Source organism: Suricata suricatta, chromosome 4 (genome assembly GCF_006229205.1).
Source record: "Suricata suricatta isolate VVHF042 chromosome 4, meerkat_22Aug2017_6uvM2_HiC, whole genome shotgun sequence".
NCBI lineage: Eukaryota > Metazoa > Chordata > Mammalia > Carnivora > Herpestidae > Suricata > Suricata suricatta.
In genome coordinates, this window is record NC_043703.1 from 145341312 (window position 1) to 145356929 (window position 15618).

At 38.4% G+C, this 15618-nt stretch overlaps 1 protein-coding gene across 1 annotated transcript in view; it reads right to left on the bottom strand.

Annotated features, from left to right (window-relative positions):
• Positions 1 to 1022: 1022 nt before the first annotated feature.
• The window catches only part of RAB10 (RAB10, member RAS oncogene family), a 75924-nt gene continuing 61328 nt past the window's right edge, over positions 1023 to 15618 (bottom strand). Inside the window, exons 3-6 of the mRNA XM_029938154.1 lie at positions 14600 to 14738; positions 9015 to 9104; positions 8412 to 8513; positions 1023 to 3572 (exon numbers count right to left, since the gene is read on the bottom strand). Coding sequence (XP_029794014.1) covers positions 3489 to 3572; positions 8412 to 8513; positions 9015 to 9104; positions 14600 to 14738 — 415 coding nt within the window. The 3' untranslated portion in view covers positions 1023 to 3488. The remainder of the gene's footprint in view (positions 3573 to 8411; positions 8514 to 9014; positions 9105 to 14599; positions 14739 to 15618) is intronic.

The window sequence follows — 15618 nt, forward strand, 5'->3', positions numbered from 1 at the left end:
TCACCACTTCCGAGAGCTTACCAGGACCGCCCACTGCCAATCGCTGTCCAGCTGGGCTTCTGGTTTCTCGCATGAGCAAAGCCCTTGTGGACCCTCTTTCCCCTCTCCCTTAAATAAACAATCTACTTAAAATTTAAGAACCAGTTCATGTCCCTATTCCCTCAAAAGCCACCCCAACTATTCCCACCAACTGAACTTGCTCTTAAATATTAATATAGCACGTAAAACCTGAACCTCATCTAATTGGGTAAGCTCTAAGCTCAATGTGGGGCTTGAACTCATGACCCTGAGAAAAACAGTCACATGCTCCACCGACTGAGCCCACCAGGCACCCCTGGTTGGTTCTTACATATGCTTAGCTGATTACTGCTTCTGCTTTCTAAACAAAATGATAAACCTAAGGGCAGAGACCATGTTCTATTTTCCAATCTCAAAGAGAATCACGAGCCTCTTCCTAGACACACGAAACAAGAGAAAGTTGGAGTGAACGGGGAGGCATTAAACACACTCCAGGTGCCTCCTATCAACACTGCAGTAGGAGAAAACGACACGGCGTCCTTCCAGCAGAGAAATCTCGTCAACGTTTCTATCTACTGACTAATAATGCCCTAATACGGGGCCAAGCGTTTTCTTTATATAAAACAAAGCTGTCGCTTATGGCTCACAAAAAAGGAAATACTTTTTTCAGACGAGAGGACGGTCACTGCCGAAGCAAGCACTCGGCCCCCCAGTGTGGGAGTGCTGCCCCCGCCAGTCTGCTGTGTCCGGCCACAAGTGGCCTTCGGCACAGTGCGGTGTTGTCGGCTGTGGAGGGACTATGTCCCTACGACCAAGGCATCCCTTCTGACACCAGGACGGTGCTGCTTCAGTGCCCCAGGGAGTTCCGTTTTTTATGTACTTTCTTACCAAAGGCAGTTCTTGAAATTTCTGCCTGTCTGATACTCAGTTTGCTATTTTGCATTGTTTTCAGAAGTAATCATCCATCTTCAAATCCATAAATAAATGAAAACCAAGCCACACAGTTGGAAATCAAGTTTTGTTTTTATATGAACAGAAGTAGACCATCTAGAAATATTTCAGTTTATTTAAATTGTTAAGTAGAATATGAAACCGAATTTGTATCTAGTACCAGAGAATGGACTTAACTGTTTGGTGTTTAATGAGAACAGCTTCTACACAGGATCCCAAGAGACTTACAGAAATGGGGGCAGAGCCCTAATATTAAGCAAATAAAACTCATGTTTCAAACAGGTTATACAAAAATTGATTTATACTCCATTTCCCTTTTTTTTGATATTTAGAAAGTGCAGATTTAACAAAAGGTAGCCATATCCTTTCTATGTACAATGCCGATTATAATTATGCAAACAACAAAACTGTCAGTCTGTTACCCAAAAATCCCAGTGTTTAGCTCTCAAACCTTAAGTCACTGAATTGAATAAGGATTAAAGAGGGTTAAAAAATAAAAAAGCTACTGCCACATTCCAGATAAAGGAAAGCAACACATACATTAAAATTAATCTAACAACAGTAGGTTTAACCTATAACTTTTCGAGAAGCTTAACATCATTTCATTATTATTTTTAGTGGAAAATTAGGGATTATTTGGCAATGCTGCTTTTACTAGTAAACAATGATAAAGTCAAGTGAAGGAAAAACCTAAAAACAACCACCAGTGAGGCATATAAAATCGTTTTTAGGGCACTATCTGAAAAATTCATGGATGTTGATAGCAGATACGTCCCTATGTTGTTGATGTGAGCCAAGAGGGCATTAAAATGCTATCCACGACACAGAAAGACTTTTCAATGGAAGCTGCTGTCCTAAACTCAGCCTCTGCTAGAAATGAATCATGCTATTCACAATTATCTCAACAAAGGTATCATCTTAGGATGCTAGCAGCGTAGCAAACTTAACTTCCCCTATCCTGATGATAAGCAATGAAGCGAAACTAGAAAAATGAAGTGAAAAAGGACAGGGATAGAGATAGCTGGAGATCTGATCTGTACACGAAAAGCCTTTTTTGTTGTCCTTTTCCCAAATCCATGGTAATACAAGTTTTCCAAAGGGACGTGAAGACAGGACTCAAAAATTAATAATATTCTAAAGAACGTCTAATCTTAAGGTAAAGACAACTTAACACTGAAAAAGTGTTCTTCAAAGGCCAAATCTCAGTATTATTTGGCAAACATGTTAATAAATTTCACTCCTCCTTCCCACCTTTAAAAAACAAATTTAAAAAACCCAAACAAACAAAAAAACAAAACAAAACAAAACTTTTACTGGGCTACCAAACTGCTAGAGGAGTTGCCAAAATGGAGACTATTCAAATTTAGGTTAAGAGATTTATTCTAGGAAAGTGAATAGGCTATACACCTAATTAGAAAGACAAACCACAACACCCTCCAAACACTAGTGCATGCAATTAACTCTTCCATTTCATAAACTCAATGGATAGAACGGGAACACAGAGGGAAGAGGAACGTGAAGTAAAATAGCTAATGAAGGAATCCGGGGCTAAGTTTTAGGGGAGAGAGAAAATGAGGGGAAGACATCTGGTAGTAGTAGGCAGTTAGAATTTATCTTTCAGTTTACTTAGCAAGTTAAATCAGTACTTTATGTTAAACTTGAAAAACCTACTAGTTTGCCCCTTTCATTTTTAAATAACTCATACCATTGGGCGGGGGGAGCAAATAAAGCAGCATGCAGGAAGACAGACGTGAGGAGAGAGTGGCCGAACAGAAGACCCGGTGGCAGGAACAGTTTTAAATATCAAGGCCACTTAAAATTAAGACTCAGCAAACCAAAGCTATCATTTCTGCATTACCCTTTGTCCTCAATTAACTATTTTGAAAATTACAGCCAAGCAAACCACAAACATTTTAATGGTTTATGTCTGGATGATATGTATGTCTCCTGCACATGCTTCCACCAAAACAAAACAAAACAAGGAAAAACCAAAGAAGTTCCTTTCCACATAAGGCACAGGACAAAATTAATCCCATTTACATAGTCAAGGCGAAAATGAGTGTTTTCCTGGCTTTTGTTTCTTTTGCTATCACATGTCTATAGATTATAGGGACTCAAGCACATTATCCATGACAGAAAATTCCACTGTTGTACAAAATAAAATTGTTAATTCTAACTTTTATTCTTATACAATTTGCAGAATAGAGTTGAAATGATTGCTATAGGTTTTCATGTTGAGAAAAGAACTGGACTATAATACAACTGAAATGCAGTGGTGAGCTGAGCAAGTACATTTAAAAACGAAGTCACAGACATGATTTTTCTATACATTTTTTTTGTTTGAAGAAAATTATAAAGTCAGCAAGCAGTCACAGATGAAAGAACAAATAAAATAGGTGGACTGGATAATTAAGATGAGGAACAAAAATCTCTGCTCAGAGTTACACACGGACAGAGTGGTTCATTCTGCAGCAGGAGGCGAGGACAGGGCGGCGGGCGGCGGGCGGAGCGGCGAGCGCTCAGCAGCACTTGCTCTTCCAGCCTGGCACGCCGCCCCCACTGCTGATATCTACATTCTCACTGTTGGGCTCTTTTACAGGGGTCTGGAACACACACACAAGAAAGTAACCCATGAATAAACACCGTCATGAAAAAAATCAAGATTCAACACAAATATTCTCATAAATGTAACAAAACGTAATTACAGTCACATAAGCTAGGTTTGCTCTCCCATGTAGAAAGTAAAGATTTGGCAGCTTTGTTTCTGATCTACATTTTGCCAGCTTACTCCACGCTGTCAATGTCTAGAGGCCTCTTGGCATCCTTTTAATAAAGCTTCCAATATCCTTACTGCTCTTTGTCTGCACGAGGTTGGCTTTTTCTTAGCCCTGACCCCTGAGTATTTAGGACTTAAAAAGCATTATCAGGCATATGCATAAAACCAATGTTGGGCCAAGTTTAACCTCAGAGAAGTGTGAAACGGCCCTTTTCTGTCTAGTTCCTTGCCTTTTGAGACTGAAGCTTGCAACTCTACTGTACCTTTAAAAGGGCAGTCTCAACAATGATATGCTAACATGAAGTGGAAGAAAATGGGTAGGGCAGAACACAAAGTTGTAGAATTCATGTTAAAAATGGAGATAGAAAAAATCAAAAGGAGAGACATCAAATGTTAACAGTAATAACTCTTAGGTTGTAGGGTTATGAGTGACTTTATTTCCTTCTATAAATAATCCTGTATTTCCCCAATATCCTAAATAGTACTTTTAAGATCATTGGAATACTCTATTTTCAATGGACAGCCTACAATGTGTGAAAGGAACATTTTTTTTAGAAACAGCTTACAAAAAGTATACAAATCTTTTGTTCTTTTAATGTTTATTTTTGAGAGACAGACACAGCGTGAGCAGGGGAAGGGCGGGGGTGGGTGGGGTGGAGACAGAATCTGAAGAAGGCTCCAGGCTCTGAGCTGTCAGCACAGAGCCAGATGCAAGGCTAGAACTCACAAACCACCAGATCATTACCTGCGCCCAAGTCAGACGCTTAACTGACTTAGCCGCCAAACCTTACCTGTGCTTAGTATATGACATGAAACCATCAAATCAAAACACAGAACACAGTAAACACAATAACCCCACAGACGGCTCCCTCACACCCCTTCCTAGCCAGGACCACCCTACTAAAGGTAACCACTACTCTCATTTCTGTCACCAGAGATTAGGTTTTTTGTTCTTGACCTCCATACACATGGAACTATGTTTTATGTATTCTTTCTATGCATGACTCCCTTTACTCGTATCACTCTGGGAAATTTAAGCAAGCCGTTTTGTGTATTAACAGTAGTTCATCATGAATGAAAATGTACAAGCTAGGATGTAACTGGGAATATATTCTCTCTCAGAAACAATATAAAGTGTTAAGGTAAGCCAGGGCTTAAAATATTTTAAAGTCACACAGCCCAGGAGAAGGCTTCTTAACTTACACGGAGGTGAAATTTCAACTCGGACTTTGAAGTCACCTACCTATTCTCACTGCTTTATGGGATTCTTCTCCTCACTGTATGTTACAGCTACAAGTTTTGCATTAAAATAATCTTTGTGAGTTTTCCTGAACTGACTTTACTCCTATTGCAGATCTTGAGAAAAATGAACAGAAGAGAAAGAAGCCAGTCAGCACCTCGCCTACAGCAGAAGACGGCTGCACAGGACTTGCAGGTGTGGGGCAGTTACAAGTACAAGGGTGCTTAAAAACAAGCAAACATGGGTGCTTGTCACCAGGGAGGTCACTACGTTTTTTCACTTAGCACGTCACTCATAGTCCATCCCTTCACAATTTAACTTAGAGCCTTGAAAGACACTCCCTAAAAATAGGAACTGTCCTATGCAAGGCAAGACGTTTTAGAGCCAAAAGTATTGATTAATACAAAACAAAAAGTTTATTAAGTAGAACTCTAGGCTGTTCCTAATCAAGAAAAAGACCAGTAACTACATTTAAAAAGTGAGCAAAATAAAGCAAGTTTATAGAAAAGAAAAAAGTGATTCTTACACAGATCTTTAAAAATGCTCACCTCACTCATAAAAGAGCCGCAAATTAAATCTACCTTTTTTTCTTTTTTTAAGCCTTTCAGGTAGGGGAAGACCAGTCAGTCAGTCCCCGGGGTGGCCAGGCCGTGAGGAGAGAGACCTCCTCGCGCGCTGCTCGCAGGGGCGAGTGGGCATGGTCCTCAGGACGCGCAGGGCATCACATATCAGAATTCTAAACACACATGTGTATTTTCTCTCTGGCCACTTCTAGGAATCTGTCCTTCATATATTTGCACATAGTCACGTACTTGCAAAATGATTTAAATATAGGATTATTCACTGCAATACAATTTAGACATGATAAGGTTGAAAATCACCTGAACGTCCCTGAGAAAACCTGTTTAATTATGACCTATCAACTCAAGGAAGTAGCATTCAATTATTTAAAAAGTGGATTTTGTGTATATATTTAAAGTGCCAAACAATGTATATTGCCTTACTTGTTTAAAAAAGAAGTGGGAATAAAAATATATTCATATTAACTCCTATATATACATACAGGTAAGCTCGTTACCTGTGGGGGAGAAACGAGGAGTTGGAGGAATGTAGCGGGAAACTTCTCTGCACATTTACTCTTTATTTTAAATGTTTGGACCATGAGAATGAATTATCTATTCAAATAATTAAGTTAAAAATGGTTTAAATTGCTTTCATTCTAAAGTTAATTTCTCTTTACCAGCTCAGTAGAGATATCACAGCATAGAAAGATGCTAGTCAGGAATCACTCCTGTATTTCCCATTTTCCAATGTAAAACAAGTTTATGTTTGATGGTTTAACTCATAACCTGACCACAATGAAAAGCATTATGTATGTGCATAGGAAAAAAATGCAATCTCACATCTGGGCCTGCCTACATGGGAAGACTCCAGACGGAAATGTTTTTTAGTGTATCCATACTTTTGAACCTTTACTATGAGAATAAGGAAGATTTACCTCACAGGGAAACCAATTATATGATAATATAAGCATTATTACTTTTTTTTTTTAAGGCCAAGATTAGTGAGAAGTTGAGGACTACAGCATGAACAGAAAGGAATCAGAAATAATGGAGAAAACCAAAAAATCCAGAAAAATAAAGAACACAAGACACGAATATTTCAACAAGTGTTATGGTAAATCTTATGGGTACTGGAATAACTTTTCACTGTGACCCACCAAACTCTGAAATACAAAGTATATCACTAATTAAAAATGTATTTTCTGGGGCGCCTGGGTGGCTAAGTCGGTTAAGCATCTGTCTTCAGCTCAGGTCATGATCTCGCGGTTGATGAGATAGAGCCTCACATCAGGCTCTGTGCTGACAGCTCAGAGCCTGGAGCCTGCTTCTGATTCTGTGTCTCCCTCTCTCTCTGCTCCTCCCCCACTCACACTCTGTCTCTCTCTCTCTCTTCCAAAAATAAACATTAAAAAAATTTTTTTAGGTTATTTTTCTATTCCTGTTATTCCCTTCATTCGACTACAAATGCAAACATTTTGGAGCGCCTGGGTGGCTCAGTAGGTTAAGTGTCTGACTCTGGATTTCGGCTCAGATAAGGATCTCCCGGTTTGGGAGCTTGAGTCCTGCTCTGGTCTCTGTGCAGACATGTGGGGCCTGCTTGGGATTCTCTCTTCCCCCACCCTCTCTGCCCCTTCAGCGCTTGTGTTTTCTCTTTCTCAAAATAAATAAACTTTAAATAAAAGTACAAACATTTTTCCTTGTCCACCTAGTACTTTACTTTCATAACTAGTTTTTATTTTTTTAATTTACTGTTTTTCTTCTTTTTGATGCTGCTGTAAATGGAATTATAGTCTTAACTTCATTTTGGTTAGTTTGTTTTATAGTCATTCTGAATAGCAATAACTGAGGACTTTTTCCCAGTTTGAGCACACAATTACAGTTAACAGATAACTACATTTCACTATATACAAAATTGTTTGATTTCTCTGAAATTTCACTAGATTTGTATGAGATACCATTTCTATTATAGCTTATGTTATATATACATTTATATATATGATAAATTCTGGGATTGGTTTTTTAAAAAAATATGGTCATTTCAATTGTAAAAATAGGTTACCAAAAGCAATTAAATTTTCTCCTATACAATGTCTACTTCTCCTATAGGATCTGTGTCAGATTTGTTCTGTTTTTATGTGCACTTAAATGTACTATAGACTGAATAGAGAACTCAGGATTCAAAACCAAATCTGTGTATTGTATCTTGCCATCTGAGGAAAAAATATGAAAATCAGATTTACCAGTTTTGCTACAAGTTTACTTGTAGTGGTGAGTTTCACATATTAAACCGATAAACTAACCTGGATAAAAAATGAATTCCCTGAGATTACATTTTATCAAATTTTAAAACATCACAGGTTGAAATGATTGGCTAAAAGAAATATACAGATATATTTACTATATTTATTCAGTTTGTAACAGATACATGCCCTTTACTGGCATATCTGAGAAATGACTACGTAGAAGAAAGTGATTCTGTAGAAATCACTATTATCTTAAATTTCAAGAAATTACCTATGGAAATGAAAAAAATATGTAAGAGAAAGGGAGTCCAAAAATAAACAAAAGAGCCACAGCACCATGGACCAGACAAAAAGCTGAAGAACGGAGCATGAACTTGGGGACTGGAGAGTCAGTGTGGGAGCTCCGAACACTGGCACCGCTGACCACACACCACAGATTTCCAGCGGCTCTCTGTCCTCCCAGGCCCCACTTCACTTGGGAAGGTTAGAGGTTGATGAAAGGTAAACATTTAGGAACAATACCACCCAAATCTACTTTCTGCATGTTCATCTAGTACTTCAAAAACGACTAAATGTTCATTTGTGACATTGGCACGTTAGAAGTAAAAGTACGATCTTACCTTTCGAAGGATATCTTCAGCTAATGTGAGAAAAGCCTTTTCGATGTTTATATTTGCTTTTGCACTAGTCTCAAAAAATCTAATACCATGCTCCCGTGCAATCTAAAACAGAAGCAAAATGTCATCATAAAATTGTCAAGCATAGGTTGCTGACATTAGTATGCTACAGGAAAAAAATATTATTCTAAAGGCAACAGTCTCTACTAGGTTATATAAAACAAAGTATTTCAATGGGTCAAGATTCAAATGGTCAAGTTCTTTCAAAAATAAATAAGTAAACAAAAATAATAAGAGAATCCTCTTCTCACTTTGGGAATTTACTTCAGATAGTCTGAGTGAGATACTTAGAGTCTTAAGTTAAAAAATTGAAAACCTCTTTGTAGTTTAAATAAGGTTAACAATACTACTACCACCACAGGTTTTATTCTCCCATACCTGTTAGACATGCACTGAAAAAATTCACTCAAAGGATAAACTACTATTTCCCAAGGCATTTATAAAATGTTGTGAACAGCTCAGCACTCTCTATTACCAGTACAAACCAATGTAATGCGATATCATCTTTACATAGAAAGCATATTAGTTTCATTCAGAGCTTTTTACCTGTTCTCCTTTTCCTTTAGGTACAACTCTTTTATCGTCCATATCACATTTGTTTCCTAGTAACATTCTTTCCACATCTTCATTGGCATGCTACAATGGAAAAAAATTCAATTTACACATTACCATGAATTATAGCTTAATATTTTCTAAAAATGACTTTATTTTTCTTAGTCTTCAGTTTCATTTTTATAATCTGAAAGTTTGAAAGCAATCACCCTGAAATAACCCCCATACTAAAACCTACACAAATTCATAAATTATTTAGAAAAAGAGGGGTGCCTGGGTGGCTCAGTTGGTTAAGTGGCCAACTTCAGCTCAGGTCATGATCTCACAGTTTGTGGGTTCGAGCCCCGCATCGGGTTGTGTGCTGACAGCTCAGAGCCTGGAGCCTGCTTCAGATTCTTTGTCTCCCTCCCTTCCTCTCTCTGTCTCTGTCTCTCTCTCTGCTTCTCCCCTGCTGGTGCTCTGTCTCTCTCTCTCTCAAATACAAACATTAAAAAGAAATTTAGGGGCGCCTGGGTGGCTCAGTTGGTTAAGTGGCCAACTTCAACTCAGGTCATGATCTCATGGTTTGTGGGTTCGAGCCCCGCATCGGGTTATGTGCTGACAGCTCAGAGCCTGGAGCCTATTTCAGATTCTGTGTCTCCCTCTCTCTCTGCACCTCTCCCACTCATGCTCTGTCTCTCAAAAATAAATAAATGTTAAGATAATAAAAAAAAGAAACACAATTCCTAATATCGCTGTCAAATATTATTTTCCCCTCAATAGGAGGCTGTGTAATTTCTAATATCTTCTCACCAAAAGAAAAGATATAGGCAAAAGATCTAAAACTGGAATCTCATATGCATAATCTAAATCCAGGCTGGATGATGCTTTGGGAGAATATGTATTACCCTGTAGAAGCCTTAATTAAAAATTCTACAGAGCCCTTAAAATCTCAAAAAGCTATACTGCTAGGGCGCCTGCATACCTCAGTCACTCTTGATTTCAGCTCAGGTCATGACTCATGATCTCATGGGGAGACTGAGCCCCACTCTGGACAGTGCTGACAGCAGGGAGACTGCTTGGGATAGTCTCTCTCTCCCTCCTTGCCCCTCCCCTACTTGTGCTTTCTCTCAGAGTAAACAAACACCAACACTAACAACGAAAAAAGCTATACTACTAGAACATAAGAAGATCCCATGCAGAAAGATCAGTTAAAAACATTTGCTCCACTGAAATCCTAATAACATCTTTTGCACAAATAGAAAAACCCATCCCTAAAATCATATGTAATTTTGAGGGACACTAAACAGCCAAAAATGATCTTAAGAAAGAAGTACAAAGTTGGAAAATTTATACTTACTCCCTGATTTCTTTTTTTAATGTTTATTTTTAAAAGGGAGAGAGAGGGAGACAGAGCACATGCAGAGGATGGGCAGAGAGAGGGAGACAGAATCCGAAGGAGGCTCCAAGCTCTGAGCTTTGAGCACAGAGCTTGACATGGGGCTCAAACTCACAAACTGTCAGAGATCATGACCTGAGCTGAAGTCGGATGCTTAACCGACTGAGCCACCCTGGTGCCCCCTTATTCCCTGATTTCAAAACTTACTACAAAGCTACAATAATCAAAATAGTGCGCTACTGGCATAAAAAAACACACAAATAAAACAGAATACAGAGCCAAGAAATAATACCTTGCATGCAAGACTGAATGTTTTGACAAGAGTATCAAGCCCACTCAATGGGGGCAAGAACAGTCTTTTGAACGAAATTGCATTGGGCATACCAAATACCAATACGCAAAAGAATGAAGCTGGAGCCCCAACTTACACCATATAGAAAACTAAATTCAAAGTGGATAAGACCTAAAACTATAAAACTCATAAAAAAGAAAATATAGGGGGAAAGTTTTATGACATTTTTGTTAATGGTTTCTTGGATATGACACCAAAAGTATAGACAACAAAAAGAAAAATAGGCAAATCACAGTTCATCAAAATTAAAAACTTTTCTGTGTCAAAGGTCACTACCAGACTGAAAAGGCAACCCAACACCTGGAATATGAAAAATATTTACAAATCATCTATCTTTGGCCCAACACACCTTTCCCTGAATGTCTCTGCAGCTAAGGTATAGGTTTTCTATATAACAAAAGTAGTCTGAGATTTGTCTTAAATTTGAATCCATCACATTCTTTCGACTAGCCCCATTCTTTTCCAGGTAACTTTTATTCCTTTCTTCAAGTCTTAGCTTAAATGTCATTCCTCCTATCAAGAGAGTTGGGCTATTCTGGGTCACTTGCATGTCCAAATGAATTCTAAGATCAGCCTGTCAATTTCTGCCAGTCCCCTAACCCGCCAACAAAGTAGCTGAGATTATGAATTGCACTGAATCTGCAGATCACTTTAGCTAGTGCTGCTATCTTAACAATCTTCCAATTCATAAACACGAGGTATCTTTTGAATTACTTAGATCTTAATTTCTTTTAACATTTTTTCAATATTTAAGTCTTGTACGCCTTTGGTTAAATTTTTCATAACTAGCTTTTCCCCTTTCTTTATTGTTTATTTTTCTTCTTTTTGATGCTACTGTAAATGGAATTATATAATTAACTTCATTTTTGGATTACTCAGTGCTAGTGTACAGAAATACAATTGATTTTTGTATACTGATCTTATTTCCTCCAAGCTTACTGAACTTATCAGTTCTAACAGTTTAATATTTTGGTGTTTGTGTGGATTCCTTAGGATTTTCTATTCATTATTTACAAATGGTTTTACTTCCCAATCTGGGTGCCCCCCTTTTTTCTCTGTCTAATTGCCGTGGCTACAACATCCACTACAATGAACTGAGATGGCATACTTCTCATTTTCTTGATTATAAGGGGCAGGTATAATGTTGGCTGTGGGAATTTCACAAACATCTTTTATTAAGCTAAGGTCGGTCTCTTCTATTTCTAGTTTGTGGAGGCTTTTATCATGTAAGGGTGTCGATTTTGTCAATTTTTTTTCCTGTGTCTGTTGGCATGATGATATGGCTTTTGCCTTGTATCAATATGGTGTATTACATTGATTTCTTTTTTAATTTTATTTTGAGAAAGAAAGCAGGGGGCGGGTGGGGGGGGCGGAGAAACAGAAAGCGAAAATCCCAAGCAGGCTCCGCACTGTCAGCATAAAGACCGACAAGAGGCTTGAACTCACCAACTAAACCGTGAGATCATGACCTGAGCCAAAGTCAGATGCTTAAACCAACTGAGCCACCTAGATGCCCCTATACTGACTGATTTCTTATATTAAACCACCCTTGCATTCCTAAGTAAATTCCTCTTGATCATGATACATCTTTAAAAAATGTTGGATCTGGCTGCCTATGTGACCCAGTTGGTTGAGCATCTGACTTCACCTCAGGTCATGATCTCACGGTTCATGGGTTCAAGCCCCGTGTCCAGCTCTGTGCTGACAGCTCAGAGCCTGGAACCTACTTCAGGTTCTGTGTTTACCTCTCTTTCTCTCTGCCCCTGCCCCGCTCATGCTCTGTATCTCTTTCTCACACAAAAATAAACATTAAAAAAAACAAAACCCAAAAAACCAGTTCCTTAAACTAAATAAATAGATACATGAAAATGTTGTTAGATCAGTCCAGCTTCTTTTCATTTAGGTAAAGCTTTAATTTCTACAACAAAGTGAATATTAGGCAGCACCAATCTTCTTTGAGATAAGGACTTCTTTTTTAAAAAAAAATGTATATTTATTTTGAGAAAGACAATGAGCGGTAGAGGGGTAGAGAAAGAGTGAGAGAATTCAAAGCAGGCTCTGTGCTATCAGTGCAGAGCTCAACACGGTTCGATCTCAAGAACTGAGAGACCATAACCTGGGCTGAAATCAAAAGCCTCAAGAGTCGGATGCTTAATAGACTGAGCCATCCAGGCGCCCCCACCAGCATCTTATACGTTTTATATGTCAGTACAACTACTAAGTTAAGCGTATAAGGCTGTAACATAATAAGAAACATATTTGGTCTTTCTCCCCCATTTACTCCTAATTTCCTGAGTGACAAATTATCTTCTGTTGTTCTAACAGGGCCCTTTCTGCTTATCTAAGTTAATGCTAATGAAGGATCAGAGCAGAGGGTGGCCTACAGAGGTTCACAATGAGAGCTGGTCACCAGATAAACCAAACATGTGATTAAGGAATTGGACCTTTCAAGCCACTCCCTCACCTCCCACGAGGTGAAGGGGCTAGAGATTAAGTTCAATCACCAGAGGTCAATGATTTAAGTTAACTGTGCCTATGCAGTAACATCTGGATTAAACTCTGAAACAATCAAGTTAGGGGACCTTCCAGGTTGAACAGATCAAAATGCCCAGAGGGTGACATGTCCAGAGATGGCCTGGAAGCTGTGTTCCCCACCACCTATGCCTTGCCTATGCATCATTTTCATTTAGCTGTTCCTCTACTGTACCCTTTATAATAAAATATTAAATGTAAATATAGCACTTTCCTAAGTTCTGTAAGTCATTTTAGCCAACTACTGAATCAAAAGTGGGTCCTGGGAACCCCCAAATTTGTAGCCAAGTCAGAGAGAGGTGAGGCTAGCCTCGGGAACCCAGGACTTAACATCTGAAAAAAGGGCAGTCTTGTTGGACTGAGTCCTTAAACTAGTGGAGCCAGAATGGCACTGAACTGTGGGACATCCAGTTCATGTCAAAGAACTCAGAAAACTGGTGGTTGTTAGAACAACACTGCATAGTCTCTATAAATTGCTCCTACTACACATGCTACTTGGCTGAATCATTAAAAAAAAAAAAAAGGCTAAAGGAAATCTAAAATGGAGTCTTTTTGTTTCAAAAATCGGTGAACTGTTAATTGATTAAGTACTAACAGGCTTCTCTTTGAAGATTTATTGCAGCGATGGAAAAGTTAGGAATGAGTTGTTAGGACTGCTACCACTGAAGATATCATGATCTTATGTCTAATACTGGCTTGGGCCTTGATCTTCATGAACCTAGCCAAAAATGCTTTAAAGAATTATTAGTCTTAATGAAATTCAAAATCTAGAAGGCAGCAGTGAGACCTGAAAAATAATTTCAACAAGAAGCTACCTGTGCTGCATCGCAGCAGCAGACATGCTTTGACATATATTTCACCTTGTAAAAACTGACACCTTCACATGCAATGATATGGCACTCTTTTCTTGGTTAGGTTTTTAACACATCACTACTCTGTATCTTTAAAAAGTGATATAACATTTCTGTTGTTTTTGAATTATTACTGAAAAAGGCAGTAATTAATTCATTCAATAAAAATGTACTGAGAAAGAATTCATTTAAAGAGGTGTGTAAAACCACTGGTAGCTTCTATTGTGGGGCCATCTTAGAAGATGGCTATATAGAGGATTTGGGTAAGTTAGGAACTGCCTTGGATAGGGGTCTAGACAGACCCAAAACTTTAGGAAAATTTAGAGAAAATATAATATTAACCTTCAAAAAGAAGAAATAACTCAATAATAATGATAGTACATTATATACCAAACATCAATTAGAATATTTATCCTTAACACAAAAGTGTGTCTTTATAAAGGCTTATACAATTTCTAGGTCTTACCTCATCTATGTTTCTAAGCCATTTGCTGATGTTTTCAAAACTTTTACCATTGGTGATGTCATATACTAGCATGATACCCATCGCTCCTCTGTAGTAGGAGGTTGTGATGGTGTGAAATCGTTCCTGGCCTGCCGTATCCCTGAAATAAACAGCAAGAATTTGTATTGAACATTTTTATATTACTACATTCTAGATAAAAGGCAAAACAGTATTTGGCAAGATATAAACATGAAAATCCACTATATGTGACAAAGCAAAACTGAACCACTCATTTAATTCTTAAATGGTAAGTAATTCTGGCTTATTCATAAGTGTGTATGTGTACACACACACACACACACACACACACACACACAATTTAATGACTTACCTATACTGGATGAAAATTTGGAAGGGAAAACAGTAGAAGAATGACATGTAAAACTCTCGTGAAGTAATTTTAAAATAACACCAGCAAGCATAATAAAAACTCTTAAAACACTGTTTTGTTCAGTTATCTAGTTCCATAATGTAATACAAAAGCATGTGGAATGTTCAGATCATTAAAGGACTACACTGTAGCACAGCCATATATACCCATTTAGAATCATTTACAAAATGCTGTAAAGATAACTTTATTTTTAAGTAACAAGATGGAAATACGTGAGCAGTCAATTTCTTCATGCCAAAGATCTAAGATCTGTATTTTGCTACTGTAATTCCCTCTTATTTGCATCACCTATTTCTTCCTCTTACAGATCATTCTAATCAGCAATCAGCATACACACGTTTTAGATCTCCTACCTTTTTTTTTTTTTAAGTTAAAATATTTTTGAGGGGGGCAAGCAGAGGCTGAGCAGGGGAAGGAGAGAGAGGGGGTGAGAAAGGGAGAAAGAGAGGGAGACAGGGAGGGGTGGTGTGGGGGAGAGAGGGGGGAGGGAGGGAAGGAGGGAGAGAGGGAAGGAGGGAGGGAGGGATGGAGGGAGGGAGAGAGGGGGAGGGAGGGAGAGAGGGGGAGGGAGGGAGAGAGGGGGAGGGAG